This window comes from Cornus florida, unplaced genomic scaffold, assembly GCF_030987335.1.
Source record: "Cornus florida cultivar Cherokee Brave unplaced genomic scaffold, ASM3098733v1 CherokeeBrave_3.0.0_Hap2_Chr08, whole genome shotgun sequence".
Classification (NCBI taxonomy): Eukaryota; Viridiplantae; Streptophyta; class Magnoliopsida; order Cornales; family Cornaceae; genus Cornus; species Cornus florida.
In genome coordinates, this window is record NW_026775578.1 from 81,337,863 (window position 1) to 81,359,744 (window position 21,882).

Below are 21,882 nucleotides of genomic sequence, written 5' to 3' on the forward strand. Positions count from 1 at the left end.
CCCAAACAAAAGTAAAAACGACATGAAAAACACACACAAAAGCAAACTTATTGACACACGCCGAGTTTATTGAAGCTGTGGGAGGCAAAAATAGCACCTCCCCACTCCCATGGAAAGGAGTAGGAGCAGGAGAAAAACGAGGAAAATAAGGGATTTTTGCACACAGAAAGTTAGAGAGAGAGACTTAGGGCCCCGTTTGATATGCGTTGTGTTCTCGGGTGTTTTGTTTTAGCGTAGAATAGAACAAGTGTTTTGTATAGGGTGTTCTGAAATGAGAACAAAATATGTTTGGCGACTAAAATTTGTAGTGAGAATTTTGGAACAGAAACATGGTATAATATGTTTGGTAGTATTTTGTACTTTCTAAAAATATCCCTAAATTTAAAGATATGGGTTTTGATTTTTTCAACAATCTGAAATTATATGCTGACATGGGTTTTGATATAGGTAATAGGTTTTGAACTTTTGATTCTTGCAGACAGATAGATAAACTGAAATATATGGGTTTTGAACTTCTGATTCTTGTAGATTTTGTAGTTTGCAATTGCAGAGAGAGAGAGAGAGAGGGCAACTTCAGAGTTGAGAACGAGAATAGAGATGGAGGCGGGTTTTGAACTTTTGATTCTTGTAGATTTTGTAGTTTCCAGTTGCAGAGAGAGAGAGAGGGCAATTTCAAAGTTAAGAATGAGAATAGAGTTGGAGGTGGGTTTTGAACTTCTGATTCTTGTAGATTTTATAGTTTGCAGTTGCAGAGAGAGAAAGATGGCAAGTTCAGAGCTGAGAACAAGAATAGAGATGGAGGCGGGTTTTGAACTTCTAATTCTTGTAGATTTTGTAGTTTGCAGTTGCAGAGAGAGAGAGAGGGCAAGTTCAGAGTTGAGAATAGAGATGGAGGTGATTGGGAGGATGAAATGATTTGCCCTATTTTTTTTTTTTACCCCCACTACAGTGAAAAATGGGCTTGGAACAACATAAAACACTAATTTTCTGTTTCAGTTTTTAGGCCCAATAATGGATTTGTTCTGATACTGTTGGGAATAAAACTAGTCCAGACAAACATGAATTGGCCAGAAAATTGTCATTGTAGCACTTTTGGAACAAAACAAAACATTACAGAACACATACCAACACAAGGCCTTGATTTCTGTTTTTGAATCTATTCATAAGCATGTGCATTTAATTGTCAATTTCACTACGGTAACTTTAATCATAACTTGACATTTCAAACACATTTGTCAATTTCACTAGGTAACTAATAAGAACTTGACATTTCAAACACATTCATCTCCCATTGAGATCTTCTACTACTTTCTACAAAATAATACTAATAATAATAATAATAATCGTAAATTAAATTGTTGTGTAAAACCATCTTATATAGCCAACTGGCAAAATGTCGGAAACAAAAGCAAGGAAATTATGTTAGGGCAATGGGTATTGGGCTCTTTAAATTTGTAAATGCAGAGAACCACATCAGCAAATTGGGCTGACATAGCTCTCCACAAATGCAGAGAGCTTCTATGGTATTAACCACTTTCTTATTATTTTATTTTATTATAATTTTTTTTTTTTATAAAATAAATTTAAAACTTATTTGTGAATTTCATGAAATATTTGTGGAATAAATTTAGCTAATATTGAATTAAATATAATTTTCGTATTGTTTGTGATGAATAAAATATTATTTTTTAACTTTTTGTTTGTCATATATTTGTTGACAAATTTAAAGATTATATATATATATTTGAAAAGGAAAAGTGCTCTTTTAAATTTTTTTTTAAAAAATCATGAGGTAATGAAGCAAAGAGATAAAAAAAAGAAAAAGAAAAGGAAAAGAGCACTTTTTAAAAAAAGAAAATAAAAAAAATGAGCAAAGGTGGGTAGAGGGTGAGTGCAAGGGCTCTTTCATATTTTTTTTTAAATTTTAAATTAAGCTTTTTGTTTCTCGCTAGTGAGCTCGCCTTGATTGCTTTTATGACTTGGGGCCCACATGTCAAGTAGTCCCACACCATAGGTTACGGCTAGGGGTGGCAAATGGACGGGTTGAGCTGGATTGAAAATGGGCGGGTCAAGCATGGGTCAATACCAATATTCAACCCGTTCAAGACAGGTTGAAAATAGGCGGGTCAAAAATGTATAAGGCCAATCTGTTATGACCCGTGAGCCCATTAATTATTATTTTTTAACTATTTTTTTAATTACTATTTTTAAATTTTTTAAATTTTAATTATTAATTTTTTTAAAATTTTAATTATTTTTTATTTTCAATTTATTTTAATTATCTTTTAATTTATTTTTTTTCGAAAGGTTTTAAAATTTATTTAATAACAAATAAAAAAAAAAAACAATCTCAAACCCAGCAAATTGTTTTAAAGAGAGAGAAGTGAAAGAAATAAAAGAAATTTCTAAAGAGAGGGGATTGATGAAAGACAAATTTAGAGACAGAGGATCGTGAGTGAGAGAATTTTAGAGAGGGAGAAATGAGTTGAGTGTAATATATAGATGCGTTATGTGTGTTTATTATGTGATGGGTGAAATATGGATTGAATATCGGTATTCATATTCAACCCATCTTGCTCCTTAAATTAAGTGGTTAAAAATTACCCACTCATTTTAAATATTGTTCACCCAAAACTATTAAAAAGCGGACGAATATGGACAAATTGAAGGGTTATGACCCATTTTGCCACCCCTAATTGTGACCTATGGGTCGTCATCATTGTATTTATGGTTCACCCAAAACTATTAAAAAGCGGATGAATATGGACAAATTGAAGGGTTATGACCCATTTTGCCACCCCTAATTGTGACCTATGGGTCGTCATCATTGTATTTATGATTTTATCATGTTAAATGATAAAATGATTGTATTTATTTTTATTTTTATTTTTGTCAATTATGATAATATACAACCTCTTAAAACATTCAAAAATTAACCACCATACATATATAAACTCCAAAAATAAGTATATTTTTAATAATAAATCAATGTTAGATCTAGCTGGATAGTTAATATTTTGTAGGTTGATGATACATATAAAAAGGTGAATTCAAATATTCCCACTATAATAACTTTTGGAAAGGATTTAATAAGTTGAGCAATTAAAAAAAAAAAATTATTGTTTAATTTTATTTTGTCAAATATCTCAAAAAAAAAAAAAAAAAAATGGTTGGTGTTTTCAATATATGATATATCAAAAAAAAAAAAAAAAAAAAAAAAAAAAACCTTCATTATAATAAGGGTGTGAGGGATAATCAAACTTGTGGCCCAATTATATTGGCCCAATTAAACTGAGGGTTCAAATATATATCACGAGAGCAAAAATCTTTATCAAACCCAATAAAATTATCACATTGCCCTTCAGGGAAGGCTGAATCTTAATTTAGCCAGCGGTTCTGACCCAGGGTATTTTTGTCAAACCAACTTCCTACGGCTATAATCTCGAGACCGACTAGCCGTTGCAATACTCAGAGATTCTGTAAGCAACGGGCACACCAAGCTAAATAGGAAACCCTAATTTTTGCAATATATAAAGCTGTCTATTCAGTGTGATATTCCACCATCGCTCTCTCTGATCAATACTAGCTAAAAATCAACGAAGCCCCTGGCAATTGATTTTTCATCGTGTTACTCTCTTTATCTCACTATTTTCTCTCTCTAAAACTCTATTTCTTTAATCTGGTTTTCTGTTTTGCAGGGTTTTCTTTTTTTTTTTTTTTTTTTTTTCTTTTTGGCCCTTTTGATTTTGTAGGCATCTCTTTTTTTGTGCTAACGTTATGGATGCAGGATCTAGGAGGATCTCTTCTTCACGCTTAATTTGCAAGACACAGTCTCGATGCCCTCTTCAAGAACAGTTTATGCAAAGGAGAAATGCTCGAGAAAACGTATGTAAAGCAGACATATTCTCTCATATAGTCATATGTACTCGATTCATATTTGGCACGAGTTTTGCTTGATGATCTAAATGTAGATGGGTTTTTCACCTTCATCAAATTTTGGGTTTTGTCTCCCAATTTTATATGTAAATGTTGGGTTTATTTCTGACATGATTTTGAAATTATGGTTGATCTGCTCTTGATATCATATCCAAATTAGGGTAAATGTTTGGAACAAGGATTCATATTTGGCATGAGTCTTGCTTTATAATCTAAATTTAGATGGGTTTTTCACCTGCATCAACTTTTTGGGTTTTGTTTCGCAATTTTATATGTAAATGTAGGGTTTATTTCTGACACGATTTTGAAACTAGGGTTGATCTGCTCTTGATATCATATCCAAATTAGGGTAAATGTTTGGAACAAGGATTCATATTTGGCATGAGTTTTGCTTTCTGATCTAAATTTAGATGGGTTTTTCACCTGCATCAAATTTTGGGGTTTGTTTCTCAATTTTATTTGTAAAATTAGGGTTTATTTCTGACATGATTTTGAAATTAGGGTTTATCTGCTCTTGATTTCATATCCAAAATAGGGAACAAGGATTCATATTTGACATGCGTTTTGCTTTATGACCTAAATTTAGATGGGTTTTTCACCTGCATCAAATTTTGGGTTTGGTTTCTCAATATTATATGTAAATTTAAGGTTTATTTTGGACATGATTATGAAATTAGGGTTTATCTGCTCTTGATTTCATATCCAAATTATGGTAAATATTTAGAACAAGAATTCTTGCTTGGTTGTTAGAACAAGAATTCTTGCTTGGTTGTAGAACTAGGGTTTTTTTTCATAATTATATTTCTGTAGCTAGGGTTCTCTTAAAACTATGGTTTTTTGCATAATTATATTTCTGTAGCTAGTGTTCTGTTTTTAATACAAGCTCTAATTATATTTGTATGCCTCACTGGTTCTTATTGTGAGTTTCTTCCTTGTCATCGTTGCAATTCTCTTCATGTTTAATTTGTTTGGAAATAGGGTTTTCTTCATAATTGGATTTATGAAGCAATGATTTTGTTTAATACATTTCCTGAAATTCACATGTTTATGTTGAACTCATTGTAATTTTCTTGTTTGCGTCAACAGTTGGATAGATTCATACCAAATCGGTCTGCAATGGATTTCGACTACGCGAATTACATGCTGACCGAGGGGAGGAAAGGCAAAGAGAACCCAGCTGTGAGCTCTCCATCCAGGGAAGCATACCAGAAGCAACTGGCAGAAACCTTCAACATGAACCGGACCCGTATACTGGCTTTTAAGAACAAGCCCCCCACTCCTGTTGAGGCTATTCCCTACAATTTCTCCTCATCTGTTCACCAGTCCAAACCAATAAAGCCCCGTCGGTACATTCCCCAGGTGGATACATATTCTAATCTTTTATTGATAATTACGCCTTTTGAAATTCATGGTATTAAAGAATTAGTTGAATTTGGATTTGGAATGGGTACTGGAAAGTGAACAAGATGCTCCCAATATTGAGTGAACTTGAAAATGATCAAAATCAATTATAAGGATGTTTGGGACATTACCAATTACACAAATTTATTACCTGTTTAGTTAGAAATGTTGTTGCTTTGGATAATGTGTCGATTGTTGAATTTGAAGTGGCTAGTGTGAACTTAGTAGTTTGGTTTGATAGCTTGGACCCCTGCTTTTAATTAGAATCTCCTTGTGTCTTTTGTTTTTGCAATTAGGATATATTGAATGGATGTTCTTAAGCATGATCCTTATAATTGATTTTGAATGGTTGATGATTACTACTTGAATTTATTAGATTGGGGTAGCGGCAATGTAATGTGTCTTTTGAAATTCATGGTATTAAAGAATTAGTTGAATTTGGATTTGGAATGGGTACTGGAAAGTGAACAAGATGCTCCCAATATTGAGTGAACTTGAAAATTATCAAAATCAATTATAAGGATATTTGGGACATTACCAATTACACAAATTTATTACCTGTTTAGTTAGAAATGTTGTTGGTTGGATAGTGTGTGGATTGTTGAATTTGAAGTGGCTAGGGTGGACTTAGAAGTTTGGTTTGATAGCTTGGACCTCTGCTTTAAATTAGAATCTCCTTGTGTCTTTTGTTTTTGCAATTAGGATTTATTGAATGGATGTTCTTAGGCATAATTCTTATAATTGATTTTGAATGGTGTGTTAATGTGGTTTTGCAGACTTCTGAGAGGACATTAGATGCTCCCGATCTGGTTGATGATTACTACTTGAATTTATTAGATTGGGGTAGCAGCAATGTTCTTGCCATTGCTCTTGGAAACACGGTATATCTATGGGATGCTTCTGATGGTTCTACCTCAGAACTTGTCACCCTTGATGATGAAAATGGACCAGTGACAAGCGTAAAATGGGCTCCTGATGGCCGACACATAGCTGTTGGCTTAAACAATTCTGAAGTACATCTTTGGGATTCTACAGCCAATCGACAGGTTTATACTCTTTTTACATATTTTCTTGTTACCTACCTATTCTTTTTACCTCCCTTTTTAAATTCTGTTTTGCTAATACTGTGTTTAACTATGGTGTAACTTCTGCAGTTAAGAACTTTGAGAGGTGGTCATCAATCACGAGTTGGGTCCCTGGATTGGAACAATCATATTTTGACAACAGGAGGAATGGATGGTCAAATCATCAACAATGATGTAAGAGTCAGATCACATATAGTTGAAACCTATAGGGGACACCGTCAAGAAGTTTGTGGGTTAAAATGGTCAGCCTCAGGCCAGCAATTAGCAAGTGGGGGAAATGACAATCTCCTCCATATATGGGACAGATCAGTGGCGTCTTCTAATTCCCCAACGCAGTGGCTTCACAGGCTCGAAGACCACACAGCTGCAGTGAAAGCACTTGCTTGGTGCCCATTCCAGGGTAACTTGCTGTCCTCTGGTGGCGGAGGAGGTGACAGGTGTATAAAATTTTGGAACACCCACACTGGAGCATGCTTGAATTCGGTTGACACAGGCTCTCAGGTCTGCTCTCTGTTGTGGAACAAGAATGAGCGTGAGCTACTTAGTTCTCATGGTTTTACTCAGAATCAGCTCACTCTTTGGAAATACCCATCAATGGTGAAAGTAGCAGAGCTTACTGGTCATACATCCAGAGTTCTTTTCATGGCTCAAGTAATAACTTAATCTGAAATTTTTTATTTTCTGAAAGTTTGTTGTTAACAGTTGGCATTTATTTTCTTCTTTTGTTGTATGTCATATTCTGATTTCTCTTGTCTAATAATTCAGAGCCCGGATGGATGTACGGTTGCTTCTGCAGCAGGGGATGAAACACTGAGATTTTGGAATGTTTTTGGGACTCCTGAAGTGGCAAAACCTGCACCAAAGGCAAACCCGGAGCCATTTGCTCACTTAAACCTAAACCGGATTCGTTGAGTGTCATTGGAAAAGAATTGGTTGAGGTCTCATACACAAGATCATTAAACTTGTCAACGAGGCAAACCTGGAACCAGCTCACTTCAAACGAATTCGTTGAAGATCATTAATGTTTGGTATGATGGATTGCAAACATAATCTCGTATTATTCTCAAACTAAACTAGTTGCAGGTAAACCACCATTTCTTCTAAACTTGTGCAATTCTGTATAAAAGAGAGACTGTGTTATTGTTGACTAACACATCTTTTCTAATTTTCTTGCAGATAGATGGTGAATACGGCTTGATTCCAACTGGTTTTCATTAACTAAACACGACCTCTTTGTATTTCTGAATTTTGAGCTCAAGATAAGAGAAAAAGCACCATGAATACAGCAGCTTGCTTCCAACTGGTTTTCATTTGTATTTCTATGCCTTTTGCCTATGATTCTTTCTATGCCTGTTTTTTTCCCTCTTAAAAAGTATTATTCATGAGACCATTATTTTTTAAAGTTGTTACGACGCTACACCTGAGGGCAACCTTTTTTTGACATTGACACTGTTGAAACACATTTCTGTGAGGAAAAAGAGACTTCAATGGTGGAACAAGCAGCAGTTAAAAGAAGCATAAATTATTCATGGGTTCTTTTTCTCTCTTCAATTCTGGTTCTGCATCATCCTCTCTTCCTAATTCTAGTTCTGAAATTATAAAACTAAAAACTCTGCTCTTTGGGTAATCAATTGATGTATACCCAATTTGGTTACATAGATGAAGAAATCTAAATACAAACAGGAAAAAGAACTAAGCTAAATTTTAGAAGCCGATTTCATATTAAAATTCAGTCAGAACCCACAAACGTATACGAGAATTGAAGAGAAATGATGAACCAATGAATCATTCAAGCCATGGCCACCTCAATTCCATTCTTCTCCCTTCATTTCATCTGAGCATTGACAGCAAATATCATCTCCCAAATGACAAAGAGCCATCGACATCCCATTGACAACCCAAGACATGACATGAATTGGTAGGAGCCAGAGAGAAGAGAGAGAGAACTAAGAGGAGAAAACATTAATTGGCAGGGATAAGAGTTATGGGTATTTATTTTAATTGACATTAGCAGAATTCGTTGTTCACTGACGTTGATCGTAACGAAAGTGACGTTGACTGTAACAAAAGAGAAATCCGTGTAAAATTTTAAATCAAAGAGACTATCCGTCTAATTATGCAAACCATTGGGGAGGTCTGTGTAAATACCTCAAAAAAACTCTACATTAGAAGGGTGTGAGAAATAATCAGACCTGTGGCCCAGGACCTAAATTGAGGGTTTAAATATATATATATTATTTTTATTATTTTATTATTTTTATTATTATTATAATTTTTTTTCCCTATTAGCCCATTTTGACATGAGAGCAAAAATCTTTATCAGACCCCAATAAAATTATCACATTGCCCTTCAGAAGGCTGAATCTTAATTTAGCCAGCGGTTCTCACCCAGGGTATTTTTGTCAAACCAATTTCCAACGCTCTAATCTCGAGATCGACTAGCCGTTGCAATATTCTGTAAGCAACGGGCACATCAAGCTAAAAAGGAAACCCTAATTTTTGAAATATAGAAATATATTGTCTAATCAGTGTGATACTCCACCATCGCTCTCTCTGATCAATACTCGCTAAAAATCAACGAAGCCACCATCGATTTCTCATCGGTGTTCTCTCTCTTAATAATCAACGAAGCTACCATCGATTTCTCATCGTGTTCTCTTTCTCAATAATCAACGAAGCTACCATCGATTTCTCATCGGTGTTCTCTCTCTCAATAATCAACGAAGACACCGGAAATTGATTTTTCATCGACTTCTCTCTCTTTATCTCACTGTTTTCTCTCTCTAAAACTCTATTTCTTTAATCTGGTTTTCTGTTTTGCAGGGTTTTTTTTTTTTTTTTTTTTTTCTTTTCCCTTTTGATTTTGTAGGTATCTTCTTCTTCCTTTTTTTTTTTTTTTGTGTGCTAACGTTATGGATGCAGGATCTAGGAGGATCTCTTCTTCACGCTTAATTTGCAAGACACAGTCTCGATGCCCTCTTCAAGAACAGTTTATGCGAAGGAGAAATGCTCTAGAAAACGTATGTAAAGCAGACATATTCTCTCATATAGTCATATGTACTCGATTCATATTTGGCATGAGTTTTGCCTTATGATCTAAATGTAGATGGGTTTTTACCTGCATCAAATTTTAGGTTTTGTTTCGCAATTTTATATGTAAATGTAGGGTTTATTTCTGACATGATTTTGAAATTAGGGTTGATCTACTCTTGATATCATGTCCAGATTAGGGTAAATGTTTGGAACAAGGATTCATATTTGGCATGAGTTTTGCTTTATGATCTAAATTTAGATGGGTTTTTTCACCTGCATCAAATTTTGGGGTTTGTTTCTCAATTTTATATGTGAAATTAGAGTTTATTTCTGACATGATTTTGAAATTAGGGTTTATTTCTGAAATGATTTTGAAATTAGGCTTTATCTGCTATTGATTTCATATCCAAAATAGGGAACAAGGATTCATATTTGGCATGCATTTTTGCTTTATGACCTAAATTTAGATGGGTTTTTCACCTGCATCAAATTTTGGGTTTGGTTTCTCAATATTATATGTAAATTTAGGGTTAATTTTGGACATGATTTTGAAATTAGGGTTTATCTGCTCTTGATTTCATATCCAAAGTAGGGTAAATATTTAGAACAAGGATTCTTGCTTGGTTGTAGAATTAGGTTTTTTTTTTTTTTTTTTTTTTGTAATTAGGAATCTGTTTTTAAAACAAGGGTTTTTTTTTCATAATTATATTTCTGTGGCTAGGGTTCTGTCTTAATACAAGCTCTAATTATATTTGTAGGCTTCACTGGTTCTTATTGTGAGTTTCTTCCTTATCATTGTTGTAATTCTCTTCATGCTTAATTTGCTTGGAAATAGGGTTTTCTTCATAATTGGATTTATGAAGCAATGGTTTTGTTTAAAACATTTCTTGAAATTCACATGTTTATGTGGAACTCATAAACATTTCCTGAAACATTTAGCATACCAGAAGCTACTGGCAGAAACCTTCAACATGAACCGGACCCGTATACTGGCTTTTAAGAACAAGTCCCCACTCCTGTTGAGGCGATGCCCTACTATGGGCCTGTTTGGATTGGCTTTTCAAACGCTGCTTTTGGCTTTTTGAACTTGAAAGCTATTTTGAGTAGTGTTTGGCTAATATTTTAAAAGAGCTTTTGGGCCTTAGAAGAGCGTTTTCAAAACGCTCTTCTTTTAAACATACAGGAAGCTGTTTATGAGTTTAATGAAACTTTCAATATTCCAAACGTACCCTTCTATTTAGGTAGTGAGAAAACAAAATTACAATATATGCCATTATAAAAAGGCGTCTTCTTCCAAAACCCTAGCATAACTCAAAGGACAATTTTTACAACTCAAGCACAGGGCGATCTGAAAGTTTATCATCATATTCGGTAAATATGTTGATTCCTTCTATCAAGGTCTGCTTCCCAAGTCGATCTTGATCCGTTTTCTCATCCTTTTGTATGAAAGCATGAAAAAGGGGAATATTTTGATTTACGGGAGAAAGGGCCTCTTCTGAACCAGGAAAGCGAAGAACCGTTGGTTATTGATATTAGCATATAGAAGAAAAACTTTGATGTTTGAGTTTTGCACTATGAAGTTTCGTATGCCTTTTAGGAAGGAGATGGAAGTGAAATGGCTTAGAAACCACTGCTGTACTGGTCGGAGGGTCAATATATATGTGTATATATAAGTGGTTTGGTCCTTTTGTTGTTTGATGTTCTTGGTGGCTGTTTGGTATCCTCTTTGGTGACATTTTTGTGTTCTAAAATATATAATGAAAAAGTGATGTCCTGTAATTAGATATAAGTCAAATAGTCTATCAGAGTTTGGCTCTCTAATTTGAACTAAACATCCCATCTTTGACCTCTACCAATGCAAGAATTTGGTTTTCGTTTTATTTAATTTAATTTAATTTAATTTATTTTATTTTTTTCTCTCTCTCGCTTGAACAGGCTTTCCCCCTCCATTTGACTTCATTCTTTCATTTTTCTACTTATTCAATATATTGCTGATTAGGTATCAAAATCCAATTTTTTTCATGGATAAATTTTTTTCTCAAATCCCAATTTTTTTGTTAGGTTGCTTTTACCTACCGAAATGCTTACTAGGTGAGCATCTGTTCTAACTTCAAAATATTACGTTAGGTTGCTTTTGGTATGGATAATAATTTTTCATTATCAGTGAATTTATTATTTTGTAGATAAATACTGCTTGATTGATTGAGAAAATACTGGGAGTTATTCGGAACTTATGTCTAGATAAATATTTTATTTTGTCATATTAATGATGAAATTATGTATAGATAAATATTTTATTTTGTCATATTAATGATGAGATGGAATTGGTAATTTTTTTTTAGCACAATATACTGTTGGTATGTGAAATTAAATTTGATTATATTGAAAGTTTTTTTTGTCTGTGCTTAGAAAAAGAGTTGGGTATGAAAAAACAGTTACATACTTTAGGTTACCAAATAGTCCAAAAGAACACTAAGGGCAAAATAGTTAATTCAGTAATAAAAGAGCTTCAACAAATATTTTGCCAAACATTTAGAAAAACTCTTCTGGCATTAAAAGCTCTTCTAAAATAAAGTTCCAAAACACTAACATATAAGCCAAATGAAAGTGATAACTTCTGTTTCTATTTCTCTTTTGCCTAAAAGCAGAAGCAAAAGTTATACCAAACGAGCCCAATTTCTTCTCATCTGTTCATCAGAACAAACCAACAAAGCCCTGTTGGTACATTCCCCAGGTGGATACATTTCTTCTCATCTGTTCACCAGAACAAACCAACAAAGCCCTGTCGGTACATTCCTCAGGTGGATACATATTCTAATCTTTTATTGATATGTAATGCCTTTTGAAATTCATGGTATTAAGGAATTAGTTGAATTTGGATTTGGAATGGGTACTGGAAAGTGAACAAGATGCTCCCAATATTGAGTGAACTTGAAAATTATCAAAATCAATTATAAGGATATTTGGGATATTACCAATTACACAAATATATTACCTGTTTAGTTAGAAATGTTGTTGGTTGGATAGTGTGTGGATTGTTGAATTTGAAGTGGCTAGGGTGGACTTAGAAGTTTGGTTTGATAGTTTGGACCTGTGTTTTAAATTAGAATCTCCTTGTGTCTTTTGTTTTTGCAATTAAGATTTATTGAATTGATGTTCTTAGGCATAATTCTTATAATTGATTCTGAATGGTGTGTTAATGTGGTTTTGCAGACTTCTGAGAGGACATTAGATGCTCCCGATCTGGTTGATGATTACTACTTGAATTTATTAGATTGGGGTAGCAGCAATGTTTTTGCCATTGCTCTTGGAAACACGGTATATTTATGGGATGCTTCTGATGGTTCTACCTCAGAACTTGTCACCCTTGATGATGAAAATGGACCAGTGACAAGCGTAAAATGGGCTCCTGATGGCCGACACATAGCTGTTGGCTTAAACAATTCTGAAGTACATCTTTGGGATTCTACAGCCAATCGACAGGTTTATACTCTTTTTACATATTTTCTTGTTAAATTATGTTTTGCTAATACTGTGTTTAACTATGGTGTAACTTCTGCAGTTGAGAACTTTGAGAGGTGGTCATCAATCACGAGTTGGGTCCCTGGATTGGAACAATCATATTTTGACAACCGGAGGAATGGATGGTCAAATCATCAACAATGATGTAAGAGTCAGATCACAAATAGTTGAAACCTATAGGGGACACCATCAAGAAGTTTGTGGGTTAAAATGGTCAGCCTCAGGCCAGAAATTAGCAAGTGGGGGAAATGACAATCTCCTCAATATATGGGACAGATCAGTGGCTTCTTCTAATTCCCCAACGCAATGGCTTCACAGGCTCGAAGACCACACAGCTGCCGTGGAAGCACTTGCTTGGTGCCCATTCCAGGGTAACTTGCTGGCCTCTGGTGGAGGAGGAGGTGACAGGTGTATAAAATTTTGGAACACCCACGCTGGAGCATGCTTGAATTCGGTTGACACAGGCTCTCAGGTTTGCACTCTGTTGTGGAACAAGAAAGAGCGTGAGCTGCTTAGTTCTCATGGTTTTACTCGGAATCAGCTCACTCTTTGGAAATACCCATCAATGTTGAATGTAGCAGAGCTTACTAATCATACATCAAGAGTTCTTTTCATGGCTCAAGTAATAACTTAATCTGAAATTTTTAATTTTCAGAAAGTTTGTTTTTAACAGTTACCATATGTAAGTGCAAAATTCCGCTCAACCAATAATGATTGAGAAAAATCAAACAACTCACTCAAAAACAATAAGAATAAATAAGAATAGTGTATAGAAAAGCGTAGAATTGCTTGATTCTTTTATTGGAGGTCTGAGCCTCTATTTATACACAAAAGATTGGTTGAATTATGGTAGGACTCGCATTACTTGTTCTCCAATTCTTTCCCTACAGAAATTCTTTACAAATAGAGCTCATTCCTTTGTATAATTTTCCTTGTGTAGTAGTTTCTTTCTTTGCTGTATCCTTCTTGTAATAGGACTAATTTCCTTTCAATGGATTTGGGCTATAAGTAACCTGATCCATGTGACATTACTAATGGGTTGGATCTCTTGTTTCGGGCTTGAGCAATGCTACAGAGATCAATTAGTTGTGACCTTGGGCTAGTGTCTTATGACTTTGGGCTGTCAACGAGCTTGGACTGGGCTTTGAGCAGGATGGGCCTTTGACATTTGTGATGGGTATTTATATTGCGATGACGTGTACAGTTGTCATTGGAGGGAGATTTTTCCTTCCACACTTTGCCCCAAATTTCATTGTTAATTGAGTGACGGCTCCCATTAAAGAGGGAATTGAAACCGGTTTTTTACTTTGCTTCAGAGACGGTTCGAGGACTTTCATTATTACTCCGTCGTATAAGATTCTGCAAGAGTTACATTCGCCCTAGCTGCACTCCTGCGTTCTTCATTTCATCGCTTTGTCAGGTTAGTTTTTTTTTTTGCATCTTTCTCTTCAATCTTTCATTATGAGTACTTCATCTACTCCCGAACGTATAGACATTGGGGATTCTGAATCCACACCTTCATCTTCCCCCGTTCGCATTAGGGTTCTTCCTCCTAGGGTTTCTACAGATCGTCTTTCGTTGAATCAATTAGGTACTTCCTCCCTTCCAGCCGAGACATCCACCTCTGGCTCTGATAATGTTCTTACTTATGAAGAGAGGAAAGCAATCATCTCTATTCGCCGCATCAAGTTCTCTGTTGCTTCGGTAATGGAAGAATTTGATATTCCTAAGGGAGTAGAAATTGTAGAATATCCCGAGGGTGCCGATTTTACCTCCGGCGAGGGAATTGAAGAGAGTGAGTTGCTTCTTTTGGTCGGGCATCTTAGCGCCCTCCGGTTCCCTCTTCACCCCTTCTATCATTTAGTTTTCAACAAGTTAGGTCTTGCCCCCCTTCAGGTAAATCCTAATTTCTTTCACATCCTTTCGGCACTATTGGTGCGCCAGAAATTAGAGGCTCTGGATTTGACCTTTGCCGACCTTCTGCTTACTTATAATATATCTAAGCATGTGACCGAGCCTGGTCGCTTCTTTTTTACCTCTACCCTTCATCAGAGGATATGCACGAACCTTCCTTCATCCGAGAAGAAGTGGAAAGAAAGGATGGTTATAGTTAAAGGAAAATGGTTCGTGCCCCAATCAATTACGCTCCCCATCCCGCGCAAGTTCGGGAAGTTAGGTATACAATACTTAACCTCCCTTCAACCCAAGTGTTCTGGCTGTTTTCCTTGCCAAGTCTTAATGTTTCGCCGTACTTATGAGTTTCTTGGTGTTTTTTCAGCTACATTCCCATCCTCCGCAGCTAGGAACAGACTTTCTTTTCTTGAGGAACGAGTCTGGAGTGACCCCTCGCCTATTGAGGACCTGCTAACTTCTTCAAACCTCAAGGATATTGTTTCCAGTGCTGTTGCTGCAGACCTCATGGATCTGTCTCTACCATCCTTTGATAGTTTTCCCATGACTGAGGAGGAGATACGGAGGGCTGAGGCTTTAAAAAAGAAAGCCGAAGATGCCCAACCCTTGGTCGTTATTAGGTCTACTGAGGGTGAGGTGGAGGCTGAGGAACCACCAATGAAGAAATCTCGCCTCAACCCCCCATCCTCTGGCAAGGGCAAGGTCCTTTCTAAAAGCAGAGGGAAAAAGGCTGGAGAGGCCGAACCTGAAGATGAAGTCAGGGCATATGTTCTGGCTGAAACTGGGGCTCCTTGGACTCCTTCTTTCACCAGGGCTGACAAGTCAGTCCTGCATTCAGGGGATTCTGTGATCATAGACCCTTCAGCTGCACTGGCTGTGGCCCGAGGGATGTGGCTCCTAAAGGACGAGGAAGCCATCAGCCAAATGGGGTTGGAACAACTACTCCCCTCTGCCCCGGTCCGGGCCATAGAGGTTCGTATTGCTCCTTCAGAATTATGTTACTCTTGCTTACTTATGTTTCCATCTATGCTCATATTTGTTCCTCTGTTATACAGAGTCTATACCACACCATGGCCCTCTGTGCCACTGCTGAAGCCCAATCCCTCTCCATCAAGAAGCTGGAGAAGGATCTTGACAATGCAGAGAAGAGAGCCACCACTGCCTCTACCAATCTGAAGATAGCTACTGAAGCCAAGGATGTGTATAAGAGGCAGTGAGATTTGAAGTCAAAACATAGTTTTCTAAAGACTTGGGAATTTCATCACTTGGATTTGAAAATGGATTTTTGTCGACTTCGCACACACACACTCTATACTTTACTTCTAGGTTGTTAATGGATTAACTTTCTTGAAATATTTGTTTTTATAACACCTTAGTAGCTCGTTGTATATAAAGAACTTGATATTTTCATCTCTAAAACTTTTCATTTTGTAGATTTACGGGAAAATTCTTTGGAAGTTTGTGAGTACCTTCACTAGAAACCCTCACGAGGCTATAACTCGTCCGGCAGGGGTGACCTAGGGTTTTAAGGCCTTATTGCATATGGTAAATGCAATCGAAAGTATCCTGCGAAAGTGGCACATCTTTTTGTTAATAAAAGTAATATTTTTTGTGAACTTATCTATTTTTGCCCTTCTTTGCTAGAGGACTAGTAAAAGCTTGTTTGGGGGTAGTTTGATAAGTACACAAAACCTATTATTTCATGCGCCAAAATAAGATTTTAATTAGACTTTTATATTATTTAAATATTCTTATATGCTCGTTTTGTATTTTGTAAGTGTTAATGTATGAATAAGAAGAAAAGAAAGAAAGAAGAAAAGAAAGTAAAAATAAAAGTCAGCAAGAGAAATGAGGAGATAAGAAAAGAAGAGAAGAAAAGAAAAGAAAAGAAAAGTCAACAAATGTAGGAAGAAAAGAGTGTGCACGTGAAGAAGAGAAAGGAGGAGAGAGAAAGAAGAAAAGAAGAGAAGAAAAGAAAAGAAAAGTCAACAAAGGTAAAGAAGTGGTTGAAATAGAAGTGGTCAGAAGTTAGGAAGAAAAGGTGAAGAAGTGGTTGATATAGAAGAGGTTAAAGTAAGGTGTAGCGAGGTGGTGTGAAGGAAGAAAGAAGTTAGAAGTATTGATCAGAAGGCAACAAGTGGGGATACACAATTTTGGCTATAAATAGCCAACTCTGGAGCATTCAAAGGGGATATAGATAGAATGATTGTGACGATCCTGGTTTTTAGGCCAGCGTGTCTTGTGATGAACCGTAAGAATGATCCGATAACGGATCCGGATGCGGAAGCGAAAACAGAAAACAAGACTCTAAGAAGTCAAAGTGACCTTCCATGAGGTCGTGGAACTCAACAAGAACTGATACGGAAGCAAAATATCGAAAACATGACAAATATGCCCCCAGGGGCAAAATAGTTATTTCTGAAAACTGTAGATTCGGGTGCCACCAAGCACACCGTTGGAAGGACAACGAAAAACTAATCAAGATGGACTCAAGAATCGCATGATTCGGAGTCCGAACGAAGGAGAAATGACATGACGAAGAAAAACGAGCACTTAAAGCAAAAAGGATAAATTGCTAATTATCAAGGAAGAACCGGTGCAACCGAGCACACCGTTGGAAAGACAGCGAAAAATTAGTCAAGTTAAAAAAAAAAAAATTCACTTGAATCGGAGTCCGGACGAAGGAGAAAAGCCCAAAAGAAGAATTGATGTCTCAGTGGCCCGATGAGGGGCCATGGAGCACACGGCGCCCATGCGCGAGCCCACCAGCGTGCATGCCGGCGCCCAAAGACATGGCTGGTGGCAGCCCTTGGCTGTTGCTACATTTTTTTTGATCTGCCCAGAACTGAGGCTTGAAACGGAGGTCAAGACAAATTTTTCTGGAAAAACATGAAGAAGAAACCCCTCCTTAAATCGAGTTTTCTACCCGACAGCACGAACGGAATCGAAAAAAACTCACTGTGAAATCCCAAAAATGCCCCTAGATCAGAACTGAACAAGAGGGTCATAAAGCTGCTAAATGAAAACTGGAAGCTGAAACTTCACAAGGGATTTCCGGTACCAAGACGACATTTTCTGGAAAAACATGAAGAAGAAACCTCCCCTAAATCATGTTTTCTTTTCAACCATGTCAAAAAAAGAAAATAAAACGGATGTGAAAGGTCCATAATGCCCCTAGATCAGAATATGCAAAAAAAATGCGAAATGAATTCACAAGAGGCTCAAAACACAAACGATAAGGTTTTGCCCGGAAACGACCATACACGCAAATGTAACTTACCAATTTAGATGAGCTACAATGGTCCATGGCTTAAAAATATAGCCGATACAAAATCCGACCCCCCAACGGGCAAAAAGGCAAAAATGGACTTCGAATGGAAAACATGGAATCCAAAAATGTAAAATGGAGTCAAATGACCATTTGGCCCTTGGTCACACTTCATACAACAAGATTAATAAGACCCTATGAGAGAATGAAAATGGAATTCCCATACCCGATGCAATCATGGTGAAACAATGACTTGCGATTTTTCGAGGTTTTCATAATATTTCATGAAGTTAAAAAGTTGTATAGAATACAATACACATGTCATTGGCCTCCGGCCTCATCTCATACATGTCAAATACATTGAAAAGAGTGCACTTATGTACACATTACATACATGGAATCAAATATACATATTTTGACATATAAGTCTACAAAATGACATTTCATGCTAATATTTGCATGAAATGGAAACTTGAAAGCTACACAACATCCAAGGAATGCTAAGCTTCACGAACCAAGTCTTCGTACTTGAAATATGCTCCAGTATCGTAGGGGTGAGTAACATAAAGCTACTCGTAGGAGATGAGCATGTATCGACCTAGCATTTTACAAATTTATCACCTTAAGGTGAAACATGTTAAAGGGGCTCATGCCACCTAACGTCTATGTCCAAGTGAGACTCGGGGAGCATCCTAAGCTACCTTAGAGTCTAAGCAATAAGAATCATGATATACATACGTGTATGAAATGAATCATGGTTGGGATAATCCAAAGAACACAACAAGAAGAATGCTTGAGCATAGATTAACATGAATTGCATTTTCAATACAATTGAACTAGGTCTAGAGTAATCCATACAACATAACAAAAGCATATTTGAATACAAGTTAACAAGAATCACATTATCCATGCAATTCAACAACAAAAGAGCATGTTATACAATGCAACAAGGTTTAAGTTCTTAAAGCCATCAACTTAGAATCTAAAGCACAAAATAACAGTAGTGGTTCATGCCACCTAACGTCTATGTTATAAATGAATCAATAGGATCAATCCTAAGCTTTATTAGAATGTCAAAACACGATTTTCAATATCGATGCAATTTAACCAACATTGGAACTTCCAATACAACGCATAAAGCACAATTTCGCAAAGTTAACATCCTGTAACTTAAAATGGAACGACAAATAAGAAACAGCAAGTTACAACATCATCTAGTTATCAACTTGAAAATGAAATGCGAAATCAAACAAAGTGGATACTCGGACGTTATGCCGGATCAGACCGACAACATAGTTACTTTAGGGTTACTAGCCCATGGTTAACCTCCCTATGTGCGCACTAGACCATATAGAGGGACTATCCCCCGTACTAGAACCACGTCCTAGATCATAGTCAAAATTAACAAGTTGTGCAACAACGCATATATCAACAGGAATATGCAAGATAATCAACTATTTACTAAGCACAACCAAATTTGAAAACCTATACAATACATGCTCTAAATCTACAACTAATATGATATGATGAATGTCGAATCTTCAGTGTGCGATTCGTTACACGGTATGCATGAAAGATGTTAAACACGAAGTGTGCAAATCATTACACAAGGCAACAATATATTCAATAAGGAAAACATATTATCACGAATACAAACATAGCAACTATGTTATCCAATGTTCAAAACATAACCAAATGAATATACAACAAGTCTAAGTCCATGATTTGAATATAGAAACCACTTCTAAAACACAACTAGATCATGGAGCAAATTGAAAGAATTTAAATAGATAAACACAATTAAATTCTCTAGATTCCGATTCAATTCCAAATAACCTCAATTTAATACATGTTAAAGGACATGGTATGGTCATCACCTATATCCATTCTAAAACTCAATTAGGTTGTTGGAACAACAAAGTAGAACTTTAATTAAATCATGCAAATTTAATTACCAAGGTTCTAAAACAACTTCTAATAGTCCCAAATTAATATATACTAGTAAACAAGTCATGGCCAATACAAATATCAAGTTAAAACTTTAATTAAGCTAATGGGTCCACAAAATAGATTTTAATTAATTCTTTTAATTAAAATCTCTAGATTTGTAAACTTAACCAAATGCTCTCAATTTAACATATCTTAGAGAATATGCCAAGGACTAATGTAATATCACATTACAAGTTTATTTCATTCAATTTAAGACCATGTGACTTAATCTTTCACTAAAGTTAAATATAAATTAAAAGTTGCAATTCTCATGCAATTAATTCCAATTTAATATATGTGAACAACTATACCTAAGCTTCATTTTCTAGCATGCCGCAATACAATCCCAAGTTGTATATCACCATGAGGATTAAATCTTAAACATGGAATTTAATTAAATAAAAGATTTCAAAACCTAACCGAATATTCTAAATCAATTATATGTGAAACTATATGGCATGTAAATCAAGAATATCAAGTCGGAATTCAAATAGAGTGAATAGTGCACTCGGGGCAAATTAATTAATCAAATTAATTAATAATTACTAATTTTCAAAACACCTCCAATCACTTTCAAATTCAACTATGTTGGAGAGCATGCTAAGGCCTAATTTAGTATGCTAACACATATTGATTTTAAGCTAGTTAAGGCCATGTGAATTAATCTTTCACCTAAGATAAATATTAAATAAAATCTTTAATACTTATTCAAATGTTCCAATTTTAATACACGACAATGAGCATATCAAGGGGCAATATAAAATCATGCTACATGTTTAAACCAAGTCATGAGCAACCGGGAAAATTAGATCCCGTACAAGAAAAATAAATAATAAAATATCTAGATTTTATATTTAATCATGCAAACAAGTAGTATAAGCATCACAAGCATGCTATATAACAAGAATTTAAACCTAGAACATCTCCTACCTCAATTTGAGATGAAAATCCCAAAGGCCCACCAAAATGGAACGGCTCCGAATCCGACAAAACTACTAGGTTTTGTCGGGGACAACGCCGTGAACATAACCCCCATGAAAGCCCCATCAAAATCATAACTTGTCCTCAAAACCAAACTCAAGAAATGGTCAAAACTGAATTCTAGTAAGGGGGAAAGGCAGAGCTCGGCGAGGGGAACAACAAACGTTAAGGTTGAAGACTTTCCATCAAGGAAAAGTGAACCAAAAGAGGAGAGAGAAGATGGCAGCACCCCTTGGGCTGCCATGGGAGCTCCAGGTCGTGCATGAAGAAGGGAGAAGATCAAAAATGAAATATCTCACCCCCCTTTTATAGAAATCTCAAAAAGTGCCCCGAACGGGCCCCGTCGGGTCTGAAAAAGTAAAATTTGAGCAGACGCACTCAAATGGAAAAACTTTGTGAATGAAAAAGATTTAAAATGATAAAATATGAATAACGGAAGAAACGGCGTCAAAAACTGAGTCCCGAGCAGAAAGTTATGTCCCGAACAAGTTCAACGGCAACTAGGTCTAGAAACTCTGAAACTGGAGAAAAATGACCAGAACGGAATTCTATGAATTTACAAGTCAACAAAAAGTGAAAATGAATCCCGTACGAGGATCCAGGCTCCAAACAAGACATTTTGGAATAACTTTCGTTAATTGCACAATGGCCCATACAAAAAGAGTTAACTGCGAAACTGCCCCAGAATGAAAATATCTTCCAAAAGATATTTTCTTAGATGCCCCTGAAATAAAATATCTTCAAAAGATATTTACG

At 35.8% G+C, this 21,882-nt stretch overlaps 2 protein-coding genes across 2 annotated transcripts; both read left to right on the top strand.

Annotated features, from left to right (window-relative positions):
* The first annotated feature begins 3,465 nt into the window (after nucleotides 1-3,465).
* LOC132268197 (cell division cycle 20.2, cofactor of APC complex-like) lies at nucleotides 3,466-7,839 on the top strand. Its single transcript, XM_059768984.1, has 6 exons — nucleotides 3,466-3,885; nucleotides 5,023-5,295; nucleotides 6,114-6,383; nucleotides 6,492-7,073; nucleotides 7,188-7,505; nucleotides 7,599-7,839. Exons 1-5 carry the CDS (start codon nucleotides 3,778-3,780, stop codon nucleotides 7,332-7,334), a joined length of 1,380 nt encoding a protein of 459 aa, XP_059624967.1. The 5' UTR covers nucleotides 3,466-3,777; the 3' UTR covers nucleotides 7,335-7,505; nucleotides 7,599-7,839.
* A 1,495-nt stretch (nucleotides 7,840-9,334) lies between these two features.
* Nucleotides 9,335-13,707, top strand: LOC132270518 (cell division cycle 20.2, cofactor of APC complex-like). The gene is made up of 5 exons (XM_059771694.1): nucleotides 9,335-9,442; nucleotides 9,529-9,532; nucleotides 12,104-12,189; nucleotides 12,669-12,938; nucleotides 13,018-13,707. The coding sequence occupies exons 1-5, from the start codon at nucleotides 9,335-9,337 to the stop codon at nucleotides 13,609-13,611; spliced, it is 1,062 nt and encodes a 353-aa protein (XP_059627677.1). The 3' UTR covers nucleotides 13,612-13,707.
* The last annotated feature ends 8,175 nt before the right edge of the window (nucleotides 13,708-21,882 follow it).

Excerpts from the sequence above, each read along its gene's own strand:
- LOC132270518 (XM_059771694.1), top strand. The coding sequence starts at position 9,335 with ATGGATGCAGGATCTAGGAGGATCTCTTCTTCACGCTTAATTTGCAAG. Across the intron at positions 12,190-12,668 it reads CCTGTTGGTACATTCCCCAG|ACTTCTGAGAGGACATTAGA; the intron begins GTGGATACATTT and ends GTGGTTTTGCAG. Across the intron at positions 12,939-13,017 it reads ATTCTACAGCCAATCGACAG|TTGAGAACTTTGAGAGGTGG; the intron begins GTTTATACTCTT and ends TAACTTCTGCAG.
- LOC132268197 (XM_059768984.1), top strand. The coding sequence starts at position 3,778 with ATGGATGCAGGATCTAGGAGGATCTCTTCTTCACGCTTAATTTGCAAG. Across the intron at positions 5,296-6,113 it reads CCCGTCGGTACATTCCCCAG|ACTTCTGAGAGGACATTAGA; the intron begins GTGGATACATAT and ends GTGGTTTTGCAG. Across the intron at positions 6,384-6,491 it reads ATTCTACAGCCAATCGACAG|TTAAGAACTTTGAGAGGTGG; the intron begins GTTTATACTCTT and ends TAACTTCTGCAG.